Raw genomic sequence first — 23,499 nt, forward strand, 5'->3', positions numbered from 1 at the left:
ACGGCTGTCCGAGTCCAGCGAGCAAGTTGAAGGAACACGGAGGGGGAGAGGGAGGAGGGAAATCAAATAAAAAGACGAGCTGACACCAATTTGAATGATCCACTTGCATAGTAATAACACGGCGTGTGCACTGTTTCCGTCCGCGCAGGCGTCGCATCCGTCGACAGGCTTGAGTCTGTGCGCGCTCGAGTGAGTGTTCGCCTCGCGTGGCGCACGTGGCACTCGCGGAAAATGGGGGCGGGGGCGGGGCCGAAACAAAAACGACTGAGACGACGGACACGCGCTCCAAGTAAATGCAAAGAAAGGCAAACAATTAGCGGGTGTACCTGACAATGGAACACACACGATTTTCCTGAATGGAATCAAAATAATACAAATCCCTTTCACTCGGGGTCCCACGGTCAGGAAGACCCCACCCCCCCCCCTCCTTGGCCTCCAAATGGGAGAAGGTCTTATCGCCAATGGTCCCAGCTGGTTTGCACAGCTGCAGACCCAACTTCCCCTCACGCCACGGTGGGGACGGGGGATCCGGGAGGGGGTGGGGTGGTGGTGGGGGAGTCCTGCTTCCAAGAATCACAACCCTCAACCTGGGAGGTTGAAATAAAACACACATTTCTCCGAGGTGGAATCAGTGGCTTTGATGACCTCTCGCCCCTCACGCCGACCGACTGATTCCAGTCAGAACAGCTGCTGCCTAATTTTTAGGCCAACGGCTCTCCTCTAGGCAACACCTAATAAAAAGGAGACAGAAAAAAAAAAAAAAAAAAAAAAAAACGAAAAACAAAGTAGTGTTTGTGTTTTTGAAACTTTCTCGTGGGCCGTGAGGTTTTCGGCTGGAAACTCGCAGCGGAAAAGGAGACAGCTGAAGACAAAACAAACCAGGCCACTGGCATTCCCCGCCCCCCGCCCCCCCCGACTGAAAAAAATATTGCAACAAACCATCCCATAGGGAACACACACACACACACACACACACACTAGGTCGGGGTGGCTCTTATAGAGCTCCGTCCATTAAAGAACAACCTTTATGAGGCCCAAAATAAGAGGTACATTCCCTGCTCCATTATCTCGCCGCGTCCCCCGAGGGCAATTTTTCATTCCACGGCCACGTCTGGGACCAAGTGGACTGAGGAAGACAACTTCCTTGGAGGAATTTGAACGTCTCCTCTGCCATTTTAGCCAGCGACTGGAGAGAAACGCAGAGAGGATCCAGGTAAGAGCGTCGCGTCCCTTTACTGTTCCCGTTACTGTTCGGAAAACAACAACCGTAGTAAAAAAAAAGAAAAAGGGAGGGGTGAAGTGGTGGGGGGGGGGGGGCAGGCTGTAAACAATGGTCCCTCACGCTTTGATGACGGAACGAATAAACTCCCTCACTTGCGCGCACACACACACACACACACACACACACACACACACACACACACACACACACACACACACACACACACACACACACACACACACACACACACACACACAGCCACACAGACACGCACCGCTGCCGGGGAAAAGGTGCTGTAAACCCAATTTAAAAAAAAAAAAAAATCCAAAAATAAACAGTATAAAAATGACTTTGCAACTTAAATAAACACTGCTTTCCCACCCGCCCCGAGGAAAAAACATTATTGCACAAAATGGGAAAAAAAACAAACCAAAAAAAAAAAAAAAAAAAAAGGCAGCTGAACCGCGAGCAGCTTGGCTGACTGGGTTCGAGACGAGGTTGCGACGCCACTGCGTCCCATCATAACGACACAGAACGTGAACTGACCTGAAATGATGATGAACAAAATACTGAGGAGTGACATAATACTGTGACTGGAACAAAATGTTAAGAAAAAAAAAAAAAAAAAAAAAAGAAAGAAAGAAAACAGGTGGAGTCAGTCTGAGGATGATGATGAAGAAGAAGAAGAAGCAAGAAGTGGCGGCTGTTGTTCCAAAACTGCTGGTCTCTCTCTGGCCAGGCTGCACCCCCTCCCCCATCCCAGACCCCCTGCCGACCGAACCCTCTGTGATGCATTGAGGGGGCGGGGTCTAGCAGCTGGAGTAGAGAGGAAGGAAAAGTGGTGGTGGGTGGTGGAGGTGGTGGAGGAAGAGGAGTGGTTCCTATCTACTGAGGCTGACTGGCAGGCTGTCCCTCTTTCTGCGTCGCCACGTGTTGCGGTGATACTGCGTGTGCGTGTGGGCGTGCATGTGTCCGCGGTTGACCAGCACGGCGTTGTTGACCAGCGGCGGGTTGTGGAAGCCCTTGGCGTTGAACTTGGCTCCGGCCTGAGGAGAGGGGTGGACAGAGAGAAGGGGAGAGAGGGAGAGACAGAGAGAACAAGGGATGAATGCGATTCTCCTTGCCAATAGAACAGGCAGAGTGTTTAGTTTGGTAGAAGGAACATTCTTTGCACGGCCCCATATAAGAAGAACAACCTTTTCTTCAAAAATGAAGAAATCAAAAGCGAACTGGAAGGTGGAACTACAGCGAAGGTACGCCTTGAGAATCCATGCTTACAATACCATGAGATGCTACGTACGGAAACGCACTGCTGCCACCAAAACAACGCTCACTATCTCGTAATAACGTGAAATTATCACGTCATTTTGTGATAATTTCCACGTCATAACGTGACACTATCACGTTTTTACGTGACCATTTTCAAGTTATAACATGAAACTATCACGTTATATTTTCACATTATAACGTAAAACTACCACGTTATTTCGTGATAATTTTCATGTTATAAGGAGATACTGAGGGGACATTCTAAAACGCTTAACGTAGCTTACTGGCCGAAAACAGCAATCAATCATCGCCAAATTTTGTGTGGACACATCTAGTTATGCCCACTTCCACCAAAAACCAAAACCCAAAATGATAACTCCCGTTTTATGGATACTACCCATGTTAAGGCTTTTCCGGAGGCCGTGAAACTATCATGTTATAATACAATGTGATACTGACCTCTGTTTGTTTTTTCTAGGGTGGCAGCAATGCACTTCCGTAACTATGATATTTTCATGGAACCAGAAGAAATGCAATGCTGTGACTCTTCCCAAACTGATGGGGGCAGTACATGCCAAACAGCTCAAGGAGGAGGCAAACAAAAAGGTAGCGAGACTGAACTTTTGGTACTGAGACACTATGGCCAACAATACCTGTTGGACTTTACAACTGTGTCCAATATGAATTTGAGGTTTGAGGTTCATGGACCCATATACACAATGCACATTAGCAGTGAGGGCTGGTGAGGCACCGTAACATATGTACTGTATACTATCGTTAACATAAACACATGCAGAACTTTACAGTCATCTGTAATTAACGTGAAGCATTTGACTGCACTGCATTTTTTTTTTTACACACTTCTCATACTGAACGCAGGCCATAGGTCACATGGCAGCAAAATGTTAAGCGTTTCCTGTAGAAGTACGCACTTTGGATAGCTGTAAAGTTAAATATCAGCCACTCATTGGCTTTGAAAGCATACAAACACACACAAAAAAATGTTTTACTCTGCACTTTGAGGAAAAAATGGTCTGAGGCTGCATGTTTGACAAAGGAAAGTGTCAGCAATGAGGGAGAAACAGCAACAGTACGAGCTGGACAGAGAATGAAGTCATTTTTTTGTGTGAAATTTCTGTGAACCTGGCCGAGACGCGGTGCGTCTCGACAGTGTGCTGCTCCGCGGCGTCTGGCGCCTACCTTGTGTGTGTGGCTGGAGTGAGGGCTGGGCGGAAGCTGGGGGCTGGTGGGGGCGGGGCTATGAGCATGGGCTGAGGGAGGCATATGGAAGAAGGGAGGGAGCCCGCCGTCTATACACACCTGTCTGCCAGGCAAGGAGTGCATTGCTAGACCACCGGGCAGTGAGACACGAGCCTGGAGAAAAATAAAAACATTATTCACAATATTTTTTCCCTCTCCCACTCTCACTCTCTCTCTCCCACTCACACTCTCTCTCGTGGCCGTGTGCTGACCTGAGAGCCTGGAGGTAGCAGGAGGTGGTGTCCCCCAATGATGGCCTTGCTGGTGCCCATGCCGAGGCCTGGCGCTAGAGTGAGGCCCAGGGGTGCGAATGAGTGGTACGGATGCATGGCTGGTGGGGGGGCGTGACAAGGCAAGGCGGAGTCAGAGTCCTGGGGAAAAAACGCGGGAGAGAAAACAAACACAAACTGAGTAATGGTTGCGTTACAGTCGACACAACACGTGCGGACGAGCTGACACCCAGCCTGACCGACGGATCGTTGTTGACTATGTGAATTGAGGAAACGTGACCCTGCGCGTTCGATGCCGCCTTGATTGACGGGCGCCCTCTGGTGGAGGAGGCGAGGACTGCAAAATCGACCAACCTCAAGCCCTGGAACACGGGAAAACTAAGGCTCGGGGACCATTTGCAGATCATTAGGCTTTTTAATCCCGGCCGCCGAACTTGAAGAAGTTACAATAACGATAAGTAATAACAGTAATAATAAAACAGCTGTGGCTCGGTTGGGCTTTTTGTTGTAACATTTTTGTTCATTTTCAATTGACATTACAGCACATGTTTTCTACACATCCTACCATATAGTTTTCCTCCCATAGACTTGGCTCACCCAAACACTCCATCCATCTGCTTCTGCCCCCCCTCTGTCAAATTTGTGGCCCACCAGTCAAAAAGTTTGCCCACCCGATGCCCTACGAATAAATCCACGTGACCAAGTCGGTGTCAAAGTAGCTGTGCTCTGAATGCATGTTGAGAATGTCTCTTGTGTAAATATAACAGAGGTGCAGCCTCTCAGCCAGCAGTGCAGGTGGCGACGTCGCTAAATCAATGTTTTGCAACAAGGAGGGAGGCGGGGCGGCAAGACGGGGCAGGTCGCAGACTTTTTTTATTGACCTTGTGCGTCCGCATCCCAGAACAACGACAAGAACAACAAGCCTGGGGGGGGCAAAGGACGCAGGGGTTTTTCAAGGTCGGGGTGCAGACACAGATGTGATCAGTGGCACCACTCCTGTCTTGACATCGCCTCACTGACTTATAAGGCCTTAAATGGACTTGCACCATCTTATTTGTCTGATCTACTCACTCCATACATTCCGCCGCGCTCCCTCCACTCTCTAAATTAGCGCCTTCTTGTCATCCTGTCACTCCATAAAGAGGCCACTGGCTGTAGTGCTTTCTCCTGCCGTGCCCCTTTTTTTGTGGAATCTAGATGTCAGAGAAGCTGCCTCCACCGCAGTTTTGAAATCTGCCTCTTTACTCAGTATTTCGGTCCGGTCTCGTTTGTTTTATCAACTGTTACTTAACTGTTTGTTTTCTGTTTCTGTTTTCTTGTTCTTGGAGTGTTTTAATTGTACTTGATCTTTTCTGTTCAGTGTTTCGGGACCATTTTCATGATCGATTGATTGAGTGATTGATTGATTGATTGATTGGTCAGATCACAGTGAACTCTGGAGCGCAGTTCACTCGACGACACGCCTCGCGCGAGGGTTTGCCTCTGTGCTAAAGTCAGCAAGAGAAGCAAGGTGGTCTCTGGCACTGCTCATGCATGCCCGAGCACGGTCCACCAGAGGTGTGGAAGCAACTGTGCCCGGGCACGCACCAGCCGTGCCTCCAGAAGAGAGAGAGCTCTGCTGTGTTCTCAGTGCGCTCCTCACCCTTAAATCCAAAACAAACACGGCCGGCAAACACTCGAGAAGGATGCCGGGGTTGTCGTCGATGCACTTATTTATCCTTTTTTATGAGCGATGTTGGAAATCAACTCGGTGCCACCTGCACTTACTGATGAGAAGGCAGCAGGAGGGAGGAGCAACCATGCCACAATTTGCACCGATTTCGCAAGAAGGGACTTGGGTTGAAAGTAATAGAACAGTCCGAATATTAGTCAGGCGACAGCTTATAGGTCCACTGGGTAAAGTTTGGTCTGATTTACGATTTTTGCATTGGTGCAAGCTTAATATACTGCCCACAGACACGTCAATACAAGTCACGGTACAATATAGGTAATTTGTTTTTTCTACCCATAGAACGGTTCTTATTTTCAGATAAGAATATACATAGAGCAAGGGTCTCGCTCCCAGTGAGCTGCCATGTTGTATCGTCATATTTCTAAGGAATCCCAGTGTGGACAATCCAGTTTGCTTGAGCACGGTTAGAGTGATTTAGACGTTGCATCCTCAATTAAACCTTTATACCTCATTTAAACCAACGGAGAAGAAAAAGATGCATGAGGTATCCAGGTTTGTGTGCAGAGGCCACTGTAGTTGACTGGCAAGTTCAGCAAAGGGAGGGGAGCGAAAGAGCCCCGCAATCTTAAATGTAACCACTTGATGTCGCTGTTTCTTATCCAAAGCTCCAAATCACCTTTCACTTTTTTTTTTTGACTGCTTCAGATTTTTTGTTCCCCATGAGAAACACAATTATTGGTATTTATCTGAACAGTGAATCACAAATGCATCATCAAAATACATTCACTCTGACTCAACAGAAATATTAGTCAAGAAAAAAAGAATCCTAAAAATTCTGACCTCTGTTTCAACAGCTAAGGTGGTTGTGAATTATTATTTGGCTAGAAACCCCAGTGGTTGACATCGGTTTCCTATTCCACGCGAAACTGTGCTCAATGCATCAATAAATGCGCAGAGAATTTCAGCGTTTCCTTACATTGTCGGAGCCGGACAGCGAGGACACGGAGGAGGCGGAGGAGTGCTGATGAGGGCTGGAGATGGACATGGGGGAGTCGGCGCTCTGCGGAGACGAAGAGTCTCGTTGCGTCTCTTCCGAGGCCACAGGAGGCTCCGGCTCCAACGTCGACCCCTTTGGCGTGTAAACTGCGCAGAACCAGAAAAGAAAGTTTGGAAAAAGAAGAAGAAGAAGGTGTGTTCATTTATTGTGAATCAATGAGAACTTCCTGCCAACTGCAATGAAGTTCCTCTCCACATTTAAAACAGGCGCTGGTGCATCGTGAGGTTGACGAAAGCAGAGATGTTGCATCTTGGGAACGAGCGGTACCTCTGTCTCTGTGGTCGGTTCGCGCCAGTTCCCTGCCGCCCCACTTCTTGATGATCCACTCCCGGTACTTGATCACTTCCTCGGTCAGCCGGATTATCCTGCCCAAGGTGCTGCGGGGGAGGTTGGCGGGGGTGCACAAACACAGACAAATCAACATTTGCAATGAGAGCATTTCACTGTTCACGATGGTTTAGCTCCACCTCCAGAGACACTCGTTGCACCTCGGTCGCAACCGTTTGCTGCAGCTGGAAGCTCAACAAAAAGTTGTGCATGCGACCCCTCTGGAACTATGCGCGCACGTGCCGTGATCGGCGCTCACCTCTCAGAGTCTTTGTTGGGATAGGAGCGCGCGAGCGGGGACACGGCGTGGCTCAGGACAGTGTAGGCGTAGTCGAACACCTGCTTCACGTGCACGGCACCGTAGGACCCCCTCCCCACATCGTTGCCTGCAAGAGACCGAGGAATCAAGTTTAACTGACAATAATGAGACGCCACTCACGGTGGCAACACAGGAAAAAAAGAGAAAAAAAGAGAAAAAAAAGAGGAAAAAAGAACAAAAAAGAAAAAAGGAAAAAAAAAGAATTCTTTCATTTATTCAGGTTGTACTGTTGATTGTTAATGAAGAGAAAAAAAGCACAAGTAAAGACACATGCTTAATATTTCACTTATTGACATGTTTTGCTTTCAAAGGAAGTCATTCTCTTCGAACATTTGCACACTTGTTCAGTGCGTAGATTTTCCTTCAGTGTTGCGCAATGCAAAAGCCGCCCCCATGCACGCTGCGCAGCCACAGGCAGCATGTCAGAAAATGACACTTGGAGAAACAACTGGGGTCACAGGAGCGACTTAAAAGTTTTTCAGCCTGGCTCGCCCCAGCTCGTCGCTACCTCGGTGATAGAAAGGTCAGATTGCCGTGATACCAGGGGAGATTTTGACTGTGAGCTTCGAAAGTCCTACGCGCAGCCAAAGTAAACAGAGGTGAGGTGATACATTGATGGGTAGCGAGTCTGACAACAGGCACCCACTTGCCTCCCGTAAGCTTTAATGGCATTTACAGAGAGTTTACAGTCCGATTGATAAAACAAGATAACAGCCCTGAGAGTTGCAAGACTGCAAATATACCAACAGCGCCCGTCGGAAAGCGATGTTTGTGTGCGTGTGTGCGCGCGCTCGTCAGTATGATCTGTAACACCATGCCAAACAAAAGTAGCTCTTCAATGACTAATTAAAGCCCTTGAATCACAGGCACTGAGGCTGAAGTTCCCTCCCGCAGAGTTTTTCATGAGAGAGAAGGACCCCAACAGTCTCAGACTGACTCTGGTGTCACATTTTAATCAGCTTGACCCCAAACTAGTGTTGTAGTCAAGACGGCACCAACCGAGACCGAGACATTATCAAGACCAGGGAGTATCGAGATCGAGAGCAGACCAAGACATCTGGAGGACAAGACCAAGACTTTAAATATCACAGAAAAATAACAGCATAACAGAAAAAAAGTGACCCGTATCTTTTTTTGAATTCAAGTTTTGCTTCTAGATGGAACAGCGACATCTCTTTTCAGCCAGGTGTCTTTTAATCATTTTCTTTAACATTTTGCTGCTTTGTCAACTATTTTGAACCATTTCACTTCATAAAATTGAAAAATAAATGAACTAGGAATAAAGTTTAAAAAAAAGTTTAGTTGAAGTCGCAGTGATTGTCACATCCTGAAGGATGCGAAATTTGTCCTCCGCATTTGTCCCATCATCCCCTGAGGGAGCAGAGGGCAGCTGCAGAGCTGCGCCCGGGAATCATTGGCTGATCTAACCCCCCAATTCCAACCCCGAATACTGAGTGCCAAGCAGGGAGGCAATGGGTACCATTTTTACAGTATGACTCGGCCGGGGTTCGAACCCACAACCTGCCAGTCTCAGGGCGGACACTCTACCACTAGACCACTGAGCTGGTACCAGGGGGCAGGATGTCACTGTGGGTGTCACAAACAGAGCGTAAAATGACAGCAGCTGGATTATTTTCTGTTATTATTGTGTCATTGCAATGTTGGCTGAGTCTTGACTAGTCTTGATCAAAAAATTCTGAGTCCGTCCGGTCCGGGACCGAGACAAGACGTGGTAATAATACCTCCGAGTCCGAGACGAGACCGAGACCCTTGAAAAGTGGTCTGGAGACCAGGACCAATCTCGAGGACTTCAACACGAAACCCAAACTCTCTCTGAACTCCACGCTGCTCACTGTTCAACATTACATTTTAGTCTCTCTAATCGAAAACGCAAATATTTGCTCACCCTTATCGTTTAAAAAAACACACACACACACACACACACACACACACACACACACACACACACACACACACACACACACACACACACACACACACACACACACACACACACACACACACACACACACACACACACACACCTGGCAGCAGTGGATCCTCGATGCAGAGCATGGACGGCCTGCTGTAGCCATTGTTCATGGCCCTCATGATCTCCTCTTTGGTGATGTAGGCGCCGCCATTCTTGATGCGGATGGCCGTCTTCAGGTAGTTGAAGTGGCGCCCATACAGCTCGAAGAACTCGATCAGCAGCACGCCCAGGTTTTCGTTGGGGTTGCGGGCGTCGATGCGAGGGTGGAGCTGAGGACCGGAGGTGGGGGGGGGGGGGGGGGGGCGGGGGGGGGGGGGGGGATAAAAGCAAATAAAAACAAAAATGAGCGCTGAAGTTTTGGCGAAACTCTGAATGAACGGCGTCTCCATCTGCTCCTTCATCGGCTCTTTTTTTCCTACTGTCTACTCTGTTGGAATCTTACCTGTAGGAAGCTGATGACCATGAGGATTAAGCTGTAAGAGCTGATTCCCCCCGTGAAGACCTCATTCAGATCCCTCTGCAGCAGAAACTGCTTCAGCACAAAGATCAGGTAAGGCAGCACAGGGTACATCTGAGAAACGAGATGAAGAAGAAGAAACGTGTGAGTGGTGTTTGAGTGCTAATAAACAAGAGTCAAGACATGAGATCAACATGTCGGAGGGAGCAACTGAAGAGAAGCTTCACCCCCAGAAGTGTAAAAAATTTTTTTAAAAATGAGGCGTGTTTGTCCGCAGGGCCACGTTTAAAAGGCAGTGCATACACCTGGCAAAGCAAGGAGGGGTATTCAGTGACGTCACGAGTGGCTCAGCGCCAGGCCTGCATGTTTTGGCTTATGTTTTGTAAAGAGAGAGGGTAAAAAAAAAAAAAAAGTAGCACACAAAAGACGAAATGAACTTTGTGCATTTATGGGAAGTTCACAGATGGCCTGGAAACACACGCTGACTTCATAGAGCATCGGGATATTGCAGCTACTGTCTGCACAGTGCTTTTCTTTTTTCGATAGTCCCGTGGCTATTGTGGATGTAATCGTGGCTGGCTGGGCACCAATCAGGGTGTTTGACACTCAAACAAACAGATCGATCAATCAATCAATCAATCAATCAATCAGGGCTGTGCGATTCATCGATTTTAAATCTAAATGCATTAGTCAACACGATGTTTGTTAAAAAAAGGAAAATCTCAAAATCGAAAGTTTTCCTCTCACATGCTTCCCAGGCTTTGCGTCTCTTTATTTTACAAAATATGAACGTTTTGCAATTTATCCATTCATCGTTGTTCAAGATGATAGAAAAACCTTTTATTTTGAAAGTGATGTTTGGTGAAAGTGAGGTTCTCACTTCATTAATCCCAAGGGATTCATCTTGAGGTCAGAAGACTGTAAAAATGTTGTCACTTTACTAAACCCAAGGAGGATCGACAGGTTCTTTGAGTTGCACTTCTTTCCCAATAGGGAAATTTGTCTGTGAATTTTACTTTATTTTTACTTTATACAAACTTTACTGAGCTTCGAGTGACTGTGGAAGTATTTTGGTCGTGAAGAAATGTCAACACCACTGGCAGCCTCATAAGTGCACACAGTTCTCAGTCTAGAGCTTCTCCTTTGAAGGAAATCAGATTTTTGGGGGTGTTTCTTCGGTGGGCAAATTAATTCCTGGCAGTCCCAGACAAAATCAGTGCTGCCGTCGCAAACTGCGTTTCTATATTTGGAGCTTTATTTCTTCAGTTTTGCGTCACATTTCCTCAAGCTCCAGCATATTCAATGAAACAGTGGCACTTACGCAGTCAATCATAAGGAAAGGAAAGGAAATTTCAGTGTATGACTCATCGATTAAGGAGGGAGAAAATGTGCGTTTTTAATTTGATGAGCAAAGCAGTGTTGCAGTCAAGACCACACCAACGGAGACCAAGACGTTACCAAGACTAGAGAGCAATGAGATCGAGACAAGTCCAAGACTTTAAATATCCAAGAAAAATATATACTGTATGTATGAAATAACAAACAGAAAAAATGACCGATTTAGAAGCAAACTTGAATTTTAAAAAGATATTGAACAGTAACATCTCTTTTCAGCAAGGGATCTTTTAATCATTTTCTTTAACATTTTGCTGCTTTTGAACAAACTTTGCTTCATAAAATGAAAAAATAAATAGGAATAAGGGGCAGGGTGTCACTCTGGGTGTGACAAACACCGCGTAAAACGGCAGCAACTGGATTCTTTTCCGTTATTATTAAGGCTGACAAACTATTAATCTTTTACTTACTTACTTTCTTCTTCTGCCGATTAATTTTGTAATTGCGATTAATCGCAGAGTCTTCATAGTTTACTGCAATTAACCGGCGGTTGCAGAAGTTATTTTTCATTTCAACGCAGCTTTAAGCCGATAATGTAAAGTATTTCTTACCAGAAATCAGCCAGATGGACTGACTACGGCTCAGTAAAAGGGAAAGAAGGCTTACGTTTGAAATGCGACTAAAAAATATTAAACGCCTTATGCATTCGTATTCAACTAATAGCAATTAATGCGTTAACGCCAACAGCCCTAGTTATCATCATGTCACTGCAGTGTTTGCTTGACTGGGCTTGATCAAAAATCCAGAGTCGGCCCAGTCCGAGACCGAGACGAGACCCAGTGAAAATACCTCCGAGTCCGAGGCGAAACGGAGACCCTGAAAAAGTGGTCTGGGGACCAGGACCAACCCCCCAACCCCATCATATCTGCCTTTTGACGAGTGAGCTCACCACACAAAGGATGATAATATTCTGTCGGAGCCAAGTGCCATAAATGACAAAATCTTCTTTCAGCAAGTGAGGCAGCGACTGGGAGGGTATCACAGTCTTAACTGCAGCGAGAGGCGGAGGATTAACACCGAGGTGACCCCCCACGCTCGCTGCGCTGGAGCCTTTCAGACTGGCGCATTAACAAAATCAACCCAGTGCAGCTGTGAAGCTCGCAAGCCGCAACACGCCGTTGAGAGACGCCGTTGCACAGAAGTGAGAGAGATAGAGAGGGTGCCGGGGGGTGGGGGGGGAAGACGACAACAACAACAGGGAAGGTCAAAAGGCAGAAACTTTTCCCCGACGTGCTGGAACATCAGCACTTGGAATTCCTTCAGCACGTCAGCTGTTCCAGGGAACACTCTTCAGGTGAGCGCCAACTATTCCCAGCCCTGGCCACTGGGACGGCCTCCAGCTTCGACGTGGAGATCGAGACGGGCCCATAAGGGCGATCTTCACGCTTTTAAATTTATTATTATTTTTTTTTTTTTGAAAAAGTCGCTGCCCCAGCTTTTGATTCACCCCCTCGGGATATTTTCCACAGATTTCGTCTGTTTCTCGGCCACGTTACATCTTGTCATTGTATACGCAGCCACAACAGGCTGGCATCTCCAATGCTGGTTGAAGAATGGGATGCCATCCCACAGCAGTGTGAGACCAGGCTGGTGACCAGCACGAGGAGGAGGTGCCAGGCTGTTGTGGCTGTGTATGGTCCTTCCACACCCTACTGAGGCTCCTGTTTGTTAAATTGCCAATAGGTTTTGTTTCTTCAAATTTCAATCATCCAATCCACCGAACAACAGTCCCATTTGAAAGGGGAATAAACAGGCTTTCCAACGACGTAAGATTTATTTCCAGAAGCATTGTGACAACAAAGAAGCAATCTACCAAACACAAATTTGCTTATTTTTTTGTGTTGTGTTTATATGGATACCTGATAGATACCTCGCTGTTCAAAATGTCATGACTCAAGATGACGTCCTCTGAACCACTTTACATTTCACAAGGTGCAATAAAACTCTTACTTATATATCAGTACGCAGAGAACTGTAAATAATCCAACTGTTCATAAGATGTAAATATCCTGTTTTGTTCTATATTCATTGTTTTTAAATAAATATAATTTTCCTTCTCTTTGCACTATTAAGTTACTGTATTTATATAAATTTCCCCACTGTGGGATTAATAAAGGCGTTGCTGTCTATTCTATTCAACGTTCAATTGCATCATTACTTCAAAAATGTCAAAAAAGATTGAATATGAAAAGCTGCTTGGTCTCATCATGAAATGCAGAATTATTAAAATGACATTTCATTCTCCAGGCGGCTGACTAACTGACTGACTGACTGACTGACTGACTGACTGACTGAAAAAGGCATCAGATGCATGGAGCAAAATTATTACTCCAGTCACTTCATCCACACTGCCATTTTGCTGTGGCGCCATGTTTAGACACCAATATGAACGCACGAAAAAGAAACATCTTGGATTATTGGATTCAAATGTTGGACGATCAAGACGACACAGTGAATCTGTGCGGCCAGAAGAAATCGTCAAAATCTGGTTCACAATTCAACAAGACGTAGAACTTATTCACGCGCCGTATTCCGAAGATCTCCTTTACAGTTTTGTTGAAACACGGATTTCACACAATCACAATAGTAAAGTTTGTTTTAACAATATGGCTAAAACATGCGAGACAAAAAAAAAGAAATTTTGGAACTTCATGGGCTGGTGTGATTCAACGTCATATGCTGCAAAAATGGCACATTTCGCCACGTCCAATTCATTTTCATGTATTTCTATGGCGTGACGGGCGTCATGCTTCCATACTGGGCGACCAGCGGCTCATTCCAGGTCTCAATCCACACATCTCCAATCAACTTGAGAACTCCGCAGCGCCTTAAGTAAAAGCTCGGTGATGTTTTCCGTTTGAACGTTGTTAATATTTAATGCCGCGACAACAACGTTAATAAACCTATTCAAAGCCGCTTATATTCAAGTCAGCGCTGCGGCCTCCTTTTTCTAGGTTCACGTTGTGCGTTTCTGGTGTTCAGGCTCAGTGTCCAAACACTTCGGGCAGGTCTCAGGTTTCAGAACCATTCTTGAACTGTGCCGCGTCTCACCTTGACGTAATCTTTGATAAAGCTCGCGGCCCTGACGCCGGTCTCCACGTTGAAACTGATGTCCACCTTCACATCCGTTTCCTGGTCGGTCAGCTTGATGATTGGCACCTGGACAAGAGGGAGTGGGACGGAAAAAGGGACGCGAGATGAGCTGCATCCTGAACAATGTCACCCGCAGCACTCGCAGCGGTATTTGGACTGGAAAACAATCAGTCACTTCACACTAATTATCTTGTCAGCTTTAATGTCAGTGGTTGCGCCCGGGCCTGCGTGTCAATCCTTGAGATAAGAGCGCATTGTATAGAGAGCGACGGAAGTGTTTCAACCACAGTGCTGTGCTTTGTTTTCACGTTGGCAGGAGACTTTATACAACATTGTGAGGTGAAGACATAACTGATAAAGGGTCTCTTGCTATAGGACTGTTGAGATTTTATTTATAGTCAAACATCCACACGGCTTTGTGTGCCACCAAACAGATGGAGCCTTTTCTTTCCTTTTTTTTTTCTCCTCAGGATTTCAAATAGGGCAAAAAATAAAAAAATAAAACCCTGCTGAAACGAGCCAAAGCTTTCAACTCCTCACTGACTAAGTGAAGTCACACAGGAACTCGTCCCGCGATGTAAAAAGAGCTGGCAAATTTCGATTAAACTGGGTTCGGTCCAGCCGGCGTTCTGCTACGTGCGACCGTGGGACAAAAATCATGACATCATGGGGCCGGCTAGTCAGAGGCTGGCGGAGCCGTGGTGCCAACCAACCGGCGGGACTGCTTTCTGAGAAGACAGGTTGATTTTTCAATTGAAACTCACCGTGGCCTTGTCCAGCACTTTAATGGAGAGAGGTTCTGCCACGTTGTGTTTGCGAAGAGCTTGCTCCAGCTCTTGCAGCGGGGGGCGCTCCCACTTTCCAAACACGACCAGGTCAATGTCGCTGAGGGTGGGGGGAGGGGGAGGGGAACAACAACATTATTTTTGTTTTGTATTACAATAATGATAGCTTAAATGAGGGATGTACCGATACCACTTTTTTTTTTACAGAACGAGTACGAGTGTTTGCATTTCAGTGCTCATTTATACCAAGTACTTAATAAGGCCATTACACATTTTATAATTACATTACATTACATATAGAAGAACATTACAGATGTTCTGTTATTGGAACAACATTCCTCAGCATGTCTTTCTGGTAGCATTTATACATAGATATAAAACTGGTATCGGGGTTGCGGAATCGGCATGTATTTAACAAGCATGAGTAGAGTGTTCAATCCCGGTATCGGTACCGATACCGGATACCGGTATCGGTACCAGATATCGGTGCAACTCTAGCTTAAATCAACGACTGATTTCAAAGTTAAAAATACAAAGATATTACCTTGTTGGGAGGTAGAGCCCCGTGCTAAAACTGCCAAATATCTGGACCTGGAAAACAGTTTGGAAGACGATACTTGAAAACGATTGATCACAAGGCGTGTTGGACATGCAAAGAAATTATCAACAACATCAAAACACTGACAAATTAAGTAACTCTTAGCATTATGTCGACAGTATAGTTTAGGAACAAACTTGGGGTTAGGTTTGGAGTCACGTTCTGTGTCAGATGGCACTCATACAAATGCCAGTTTCTCAGCTTTGAGGCAGAAAGCGGTCGATGTTCGTCGGTGTATACGGTCTAGCAGCTAACGGGCGTCATCTATGACGACACACTGCACACTGGGAGGAACAAGCACTGATGGATTTTACTCGGAAAAACACCCAGAGCTGGTGAGACGGCCGAGCCTTCGCTTTACGCACTCAACAGCAACAAAAGGCTGCGTTTGCGTTGCACGAAAATGCTTGGCGCAGCCAGACCCATAATTCACTTGCTAAATGAATTCGCTTCACAAATGGGTCTGGGCTTGAACCCATTGAGAAGTGGGCTGCACAACGTCACTCATCCTCAACAATCGTGTCCTTCAAGCGATGACTTACTGGCAAACTCTGGTAGGACCAATACGCAGGTTGGATGTGTTGCATTGATAACTAACAGACCTATTAGAATGCCCTTTGGTAAATTCTAATTGGCTGCATGTTTGTCCAATTGTGCGGAAAGGTAGTTCTTTTTTAATATACATTGGCCCTAAAAGTAGCAAGACAAACACCAAGCCACCAGAATAATTCTAATTTTTACACTGTACTTTTTAAGTCGGCTGAGGTTCTCTCCAGTACGATACAGCCACAGCACAGAGACGGGCCAGAATAAATAGGGCAAAGTGAAAAAAGGGAGGCTGGTACAAATCACTGTCTTGATCCAATTTACCTGACAATGTCGAGACAGCCTGGCAGCTGGCGAATGAGCACTCCATGTGTTTTACATGGCTGAGTAATGACCGAAAGCATGACATCAACCAATTGGTTTCCGACAAAGTCCAAGCAGCAGCAGTCTCATACGTCACCACGGCTGCATTTTGCACTGAGTAATGGTTCCCAGCTATTCACCCGTTTAGCGCTCGTCCATCACAAAGTCAACACTGGCTGCCGCAGATCACTTTTTGTTTACACAATGGAGGGACTTGTGGACTTGTGGAAAACAGAGAAACCGGTAGACTGATAATCAATTGATTTTTTTTAAGCGGCGTTTGACTTTTTTGATTATTCAGGGCTGAAAGAAAGTTATGGGGAAAAAAAACAAACAAAAAAAGTCAGAAATGTGATTGTCTCTTACATCAGCTGTGGGCCACAGCTCCTTGATGATCATCTCTATCCGGTTGACCACCTCTTTCCTCATAGCTGCTTCCTCGGGTCTTGGCGACATGAAGTTGTAGAAGTCTATCACCTCCTCGTGGAGCCTGTGCAAGAAAAACAGAGGCAGCCACAGGTCACCCTCTGAGGCCTGCAGTGGCTGTACCATCTTCTGGCTCTCACTTTGGAGAGATTTCTTTGAGAATAACCGAAAACACCAAGAAACCCTGAGCCTGAAAAGGTATGAAAAGGGAAAATAGGTTTGGAACCATTCTGGAGATATTTAGGATGGAAAAACTGACCTTCCCACTAAGAATCCAACAAGACAAATTTTTTACCAAATCTGGAACACAGAATTTTATTCATATACCCCATGAGAGCAGATTTTTTTTTTAATGATAGTTACTGGTACTACTTTATTTTTTCAATTTACTGATTTAATTTCTGTATGGTTGTTGTGTATGTTTTTTTTCTCTACAAGTGACTATGCAATACATCCAACTGGTACATGCTGAAAGAGGAGGAAGTTTCCTGCTTTCCTAGAAGTGCTGGATACCAGGACTTTTACCTCTATTCCCTTTAATTCTGCTGTACTGTGCAATTTGCCTGTTCGTTCCAAATAAAGATACAATTTCCCCCCCCAAAAAAAGAAAAGGGAAACAGAACTCAAAAATGAATGAATGCGCTTTGCCATGTGCTGAAATCAGATTGGTTAGCACGTCAACCTTGACTGAGCTCAGCAGAGGATAAAAATGACTTGACGTCCCTCTTTGAGTGAACTGAATGTTACAGGTCCCATGGCTTTCACTGGCAAGCACATCTGTGTATAATCAAAATTAAAATTAAGAGATTCGCCGTCTGTGAATAAGATGCCTGAACGATCGCATGTGCGAGGATATAAAGTTGGACCTACAACCCAAGCCTGGGGGGCTCCACATTTAACGGGAGAAAATTAAGTTACCGAGTGGAATTGAAAAGTCGGGAAGCATCAACAACTGAGAGCAGTGTCAGCTGTGACCTTAAGGGTGCTGTGGCACTTCCAGAACTTTGCTTGTGGCATTGGGGGTCTAAACATTGGCACAAATATGTTGAGTGGACTGGAAGTGCTGGTCTACGTCCAAAACCTTAAAGCCTTTTTTGATTTAATATTTTTGATGATCAGCTTAGCAGGAGGAAAGGGTTTAAGGTCGGCACAGGGGGGGCAATTTGAGGACAATCATTGGACTGGGATCATGTAGCAGGGTTGTTTTTGGGAGTGCGTCCTGTCCGGGCAAACTGCAAATACCCCAGTTGTGATTATAGGGCAGTCGAGAGGCAAATGGGTTATTTTCTTTGCCTTTATATTCATAAAATACGCTTTTTTTGCTTCCATTCATACCAGTTGACATCCAAATATGTAAATAAAATTCACTTCATGATTGCTATTGCTGCTTATTCACGTTTGATTGCAGTTTTTTTTCTTACTGTGCAAAACTTTGTCAAACTATAGATGCACCCAATCTGAAATGACATGATGAACACCAAAGAGATCTACTTTTTCTGTGAACTGTGTACCTTTGAAGTCAGCCCATGATTTCTCCCAAATGACCTGATAAACCAAAATTCTGTCATCGTCTGCCATTATATATAGAGAGTAATAATGTATTGAAAAGGGCTGCGTAAGGTTTTTTTTTTTTTTTTGAAAGAATACAAACAATAGAATAATGCATTTGCAAATTCATGGGTAAATTATGAGAAGTACAGCTCTTCAGTGCAACGTCAGGACTCTGATTGTGAGCTTAGAAGTCAGCATCAAAGTCAACAGTGTCGCTCACATCCAAAGATAGGGATCTTCCCGATGACTGCCCCCCTGTGACGTACCCACTTCCACAACGACTCACTGAAATGTTCCATTTAAACGACTCTGTGACTCGTCGTCATAATTATAGACCCTGACTCGTACTTTGTCAAAATGATTGACAACCAGCCTCTGCGAAAGAAGGAGCAGAAAACTGTCGATCCAGTGAAATAACCTGTCAGAGTGAATCCTGTCTCACGGCAGGTGAAGCCTTTCTCATAACAGCAGCGACCACAGTGGTCCCACTTGACCACCCGGCTATTAAGGAAATTTGATTTTGAAGAGAAGGTTCAAATGTTGAAGTATTAATGCTCTGGAGCACAAATAACTATTCCAGCCTCTATGGTTCTACATTTCCAGATTCCTGATTGTCTTAGTCGCGTAAAAACGAAACACCCTTGTTCTGGTTTTTATCATCTAGTTTCGCATCTCCAAATCAGAACAAAACAACTATTGCGTGGCAAGCTCTCAAGACTGCAGTTTTTGACAATTAAGGGAGCAATACATGGAAACACTTGGAAGCAAGCTGAGGTCATACCTTTCATACTTTTTTCTCGTATTGTCATTTAAAAGGACATTTCTTTCCCCAGCGATACCTTGACACACAACGACCAACTTGTGTTCAGAGAGGAAAGTGAAGGGGGCTTCAGTATGAGACTGAAGGACACAATATCCTGGCTGCGTGGGCAGAGGAGCTTATTGTAACGCGCCGATCATATGTGCTCAGCAAGAGGCTAGAACACATTGAAGGTAAACATTCCTGGCCACCCGAATGCCTCCAAACAGTGGGACTCTGTTTCACTCCGTGGCCATTCAATTTCTGAAGGAATGCGCGTCGTGATGTCAGTGTGAAGATACGGAGCGAGGAGAGTGTCACAATCGGTTACCACAGCCCAGGAGGGAGAGCAGTGGGCTGCCCACTCTTTGGAGAAAGCTCTCTGCTGACAGGGTGCGAGAGTGTCGCCCTGCAAATGATCCTCCGCTGACAGAGGGCATGCTTATTGTTTGGGGGGGGCACAGTCAAATAAATGCAACGGACTTTCGCCATGTCTGACTCACTGGTTTGGAATTAAACATCTCTGCGCTCTGTGCTGATGTTGATACCACTGTGGAATCCAGCTGTTTATCACCACACAACCACGAAAGCTATGAATCTCAAGGAGTCGCTTGGATTCATTACGTTTTTCCAAAACAGACTACTGTCGCGGCCCACGGCCCGCTCCATGCACTTTTTGTTTTTCAAATTTAAGAACAGCACCGCCCATGACAACGTCATTAAAACACCCAGATGGGTCTATCAGTCTACCAAGTTATGGAGATACCCTATTTAATTCAGAAAAGTAACATGGCATCTATTACCTCGCTGACAATATGCTTCTGCTTTATGGAGAAAAGGGAAAGCAGTGAGCTTGTTGAGACACTTGGAATAAAGCAATGTCTTTCTTCCTCACATTAGGTCAGAAGATTTTGAGAGACAGCGATTGATGATCATTCTTTTTTTTGGGGGGAGGGTGGGGGTAACGTTTACAGGATATAACTTTCCAAATGATATTATTTTTATGGGATTGTTTTTTTTTTTAAATGAATGCATTAGTACAGTGGGCTATATATTTTAGTGTTTACTCTTAATTCACAAAGCGCCACTGAGAAACTTCACATCAAGCTTGTGGCCCTGCTTTCATGACAAACACCAATTCCTTGTACAGAAAACTCCCAGATGGGTGCAACCAGCCATTACAAACATCACAAGGGCCTGCGACACATCTGGTTCCATGTCCATGCTCTTTGGGGAGGAAACATGTCTCTATAAGACAAATGTAAAGCGGCATAGAGTAACCCATACCGGCTCTTGTACACTTGACTTCGGTAAACAGATAGCAACTACGCAGACAAATATTGTCGAACTTGCTTCAGTTTTCTCTAAGGGCAACCTGTCCCATTACGACAAATTTGATTTAAATCGGGGGGAAGTGATACTACTGTAACAGTTACCGAATCCCGCAATAGTCTCAAGTGTATACATACTCACGATGTTTAGACGTTGTTATAACGTAGGAACGACAGTTACTATGAGTCATAATTGCCACAATAATGAAGACCTTCCCCGGTTAAAATGAGGACTCGAAAACCCGCCAGACCCGGTGAACATTACAGCACTTTCTCGATGTCGTGTCGGTAGAAATGTCTCTCGTCAACTGAAATAATTCATTTGGTTCTGCTGGTGTCTGCAAGGTTGCGTGTTTTGTAACTTCAAAAATCAGGAGGCGAGCGGGGAAACCGTCGGCTAGGCTAGTTTTACAATCAAGCTGCCACACTGCACGACAGTTTCACATCCGGTAGTAAACTTGTGTTGAAAGAATACTTTATCAAGAAATTCGCATTTTAAAAACGTGATTTTAAAAATACACGTTCTAAAAATATATATTATAAGCTATGCTTTGATATCTTCCTTGGCAATACTTTCGGGGGATTTTTTTTTTTTCCACGCTCAATTTAAATTTTAGCGGACCACAAAAAAAAATACACTTCCGGTCTGTCACTGTCTTTACGCAACGAAGCCAAACGGCAAATCAAGAGTCGCTTATAGATTTATTCAGTGAGCCTCTGTTGCACGTTGGGATGTAGAGTGCACGTACATAACGGACGTGAAATGACGTAGTGCACATCGTGAAAACACCTCGGCGTGTCGTGTAAGAATCCTTAACAGCACACGCACGCCAATGAAAGTAGCCCTCGCGCTGGCCTCGGATCAGCAAAACTCACTCACCCGAGCAACCCGGGGTTGTACTTTCTCGCTTTCCACGGTGTCCACGCGTTCGCGTAGTTGACGTTAGTGCAGTTCGAGAGCAGGTAGTTCATCCCATACGTGCTAGCCTTGTTGTCACTTTTCCTCCGGCCCGGGTGGTGACTGTGCGTGTGACTAACAGGTACAGGGGAGGGGTGGACCTGCTGGCCCCTGCTCATCCAAACGGGCTGCAAAGTGAACGCGGGCTGCTGCTGCTGCTGCTCCAGCGGGTGTCGCGGCTGTTGGTTGTAAAGGTTCACACGGTTGTTGTCGACGCTGTCGCCCGAGCCGAAATGAGCACCGGCGCCGGCGTGTTTATTCACGTTGCCCGTCACACTCCCACCCGTAGTCCTCTCCATGTGACAGCCGGACGGCGGGCTGTCGGTCCCGGACTCCTGGGAGGAAGACGAGGAGGAGGAGGAGGAGGAGGAGAACGAAGCCGACTTGTGGGGCAGAGCTTTCCCCTCACCCGGCTCCGCGGCGAACGGGTCGTTCGCGTTCCCGGTGGTCAGCGATAGTCCCAGCGAGGAAATCGCAGTGCCGTTGATACTGGCGGTGCCGTTCATGATGATGTGATGGCCACTGCCGTTCCTCTGACTGGCAGCGGCGTTACCACCACCACCACCGCCGCTGCAAACGCTCTTGCTCGATGCCACATTTTTTAAAACATCCAGCGCGGCGTAATTCACGCACTGATTCTGATTGTGGTGGTGGTGGTGGTGGTGCTGCTGCTGCTGAGGCGAGAACACCCGTACTCCCTGAGAGGTCTCCCAGACTTGCATCCATAAGGCGTTTGCAGGTCCTTTCTGTTCGGGCTGAATCCAAGCTACCCTCGGATCCATTCAACTTCTTCTGGTTAAACCCCCCTTTTGGACAAGTACGGAACCGTGGCGTGCCCCGTCGTGGATCTCGACTCGCTCTCCGGACCCTTTTTTCCCCCCAAAGGTCCGTACGCGGTCCGGGGGCGGAGGGGGGGGGGGGAAGACGAAGAGAGATATTCAAACGTGAAATAGAAAAAGGACCATTGGTAAAGTGGTCCCCCCGTACGCCGCTAGCCGAAGAAAAACGCTAGCCCTTTCCTACGGGAATTCAATATGGCGTAGTCGCTTCAAATCCAGGCGCATGCGCTCTTTAACGATGACTGCGCCCCCCTCTTCCACCCACTCCCGGATAACTCCGGTCGCTTTCGGTGTCGGACGAAATAAACACATTTGTAGCCGTTGAATTGTAATTATTTTTCGAAAGCAAACGACGGGGAGGAAGGCCCGGTTCGCTCCGGTAGGGCCAGATAGGAAGAAAGGGGTTCCGCTCGCTGTGCCTCCGTCAAGTGGCCGTCGGATCCTGGAGCGGCGTCTCTCCACCTCCCGGCTGTCACCATTGGGTGGGAACGCGGGGCATCCCCCATCAATATGATGCTCGACAGGACAGGGACCTTGTAGAACCAGAACCACTATTTTATACAGTTTTTTTTTAAAAAAATCTCAAATTGAATTTTTATGATTTCGACACAATGCTTTCACTAAAAAATATATATAAATAAAAAACTGTTAAAGGATGTATGAAATATTTAACAGCAGAAAAATCATCATTTTAAAATGAACCAATCTCTATCTAAAAACAATCAGAACCAATGATTGTTTGAAATACTATTCTGGAAAACGAGAGAGTGAGGAGAGCATCCTTGCATGTGATCTCAATTGCTGCTGTGGGGGGCCATAATCACGACTGCTGCCCATTGAAATGCTGCTCACATACATAAAACCAGCAGGGAAAAGGATGGGGGGAAAAAAATCACTCTCTATTCTACAGTGAAACACACAGTTCCAGGGCTCGAGTTCCGACGGCGCGTTTCTTTTTGGTGTTTATCATTTGATACGAAGCTGTGAACCATGCTACTAAATTTGTTTT

General features: G+C 46.0%; 1 protein-coding gene across 2 annotated transcripts; it reads right to left on the minus strand.

Annotated features, from left to right (window-relative positions):
- Nucleotides 1–1,535: 1,535 nt before the first annotated feature.
- Nucleotides 1,536–22,972, minus strand: tent4a (terminal nucleotidyltransferase 4A). 2 transcript variants are annotated; one of them, XM_076012064.1, is made up of 13 exons: nt 21,574–22,972; nt 16,953–17,076; nt 15,624–15,670; nt 15,059–15,179; nt 14,253–14,360; nt 9,792–9,920; nt 9,402–9,618; nt 7,297–7,423; nt 6,978–7,087; nt 6,630–6,796; nt 3,964–4,122; nt 3,812–3,865; nt 1,536–2,268 (listed from the first exon to the last, which is right to left on the minus strand). In XM_076012064.1, the coding sequence occupies exons 1-13, from the start codon at nt 22,431–22,433 to the stop codon at nt 2,104–2,106; spliced, it is 2,388 nt and encodes a 795-aa protein (XP_075868179.1). In that variant the 5' UTR covers nt 22,434–22,972; the 3' UTR covers nt 1,536–2,103. The 2 variants fall into 2 exon arrangements, with proteins under 2 accessions (XP_075868179.1, XP_075868178.1); XM_076012063.1 differs by having other exon boundaries at nt 3,692–3,865; nt 21,574–22,971.
- Nucleotides 22,973–23,499: the final 527 nt, after the last annotated feature.

The sequence above is a fragment of the Nelusetta ayraudi genome, unplaced genomic scaffold (assembly GCF_046127955.1).
Source record: "Nelusetta ayraudi isolate G7.1 ecotype Tasmania unplaced genomic scaffold, CSIRO-AGI_Nayr_v1 ptg000135l, whole genome shotgun sequence".
In the NCBI taxonomy this organism is placed as follows: Eukaryota; Metazoa; Chordata; class Actinopteri; order Tetraodontiformes; family Monacanthidae; genus Nelusetta; species Nelusetta ayraudi.

Excerpts from the sequence above, each read along its gene's own strand:
- tent4a (XM_076012063.1), bottom strand. The coding sequence starts at position 22,433 with ATGGATCCGAGGGTAGCTTGGATTCAGCCCGAACAGAAAGGACCTGCA. Across the intron at positions 15,671-16,952 it reads AGCTGTGGCCCACAGCTGAT|GTCCAGATATTTGGCAGTTT; the intron begins GTAAGAGACAAT and ends ACTGTTTTCCAG. Across the intron at positions 9,619-9,791 it reads TGGTCATCAGCTTCCTACAG|CTCCACCCTCGCATCGACGC; the intron begins GTAAGATTCCAA and ends TCCGGTCCTCAG.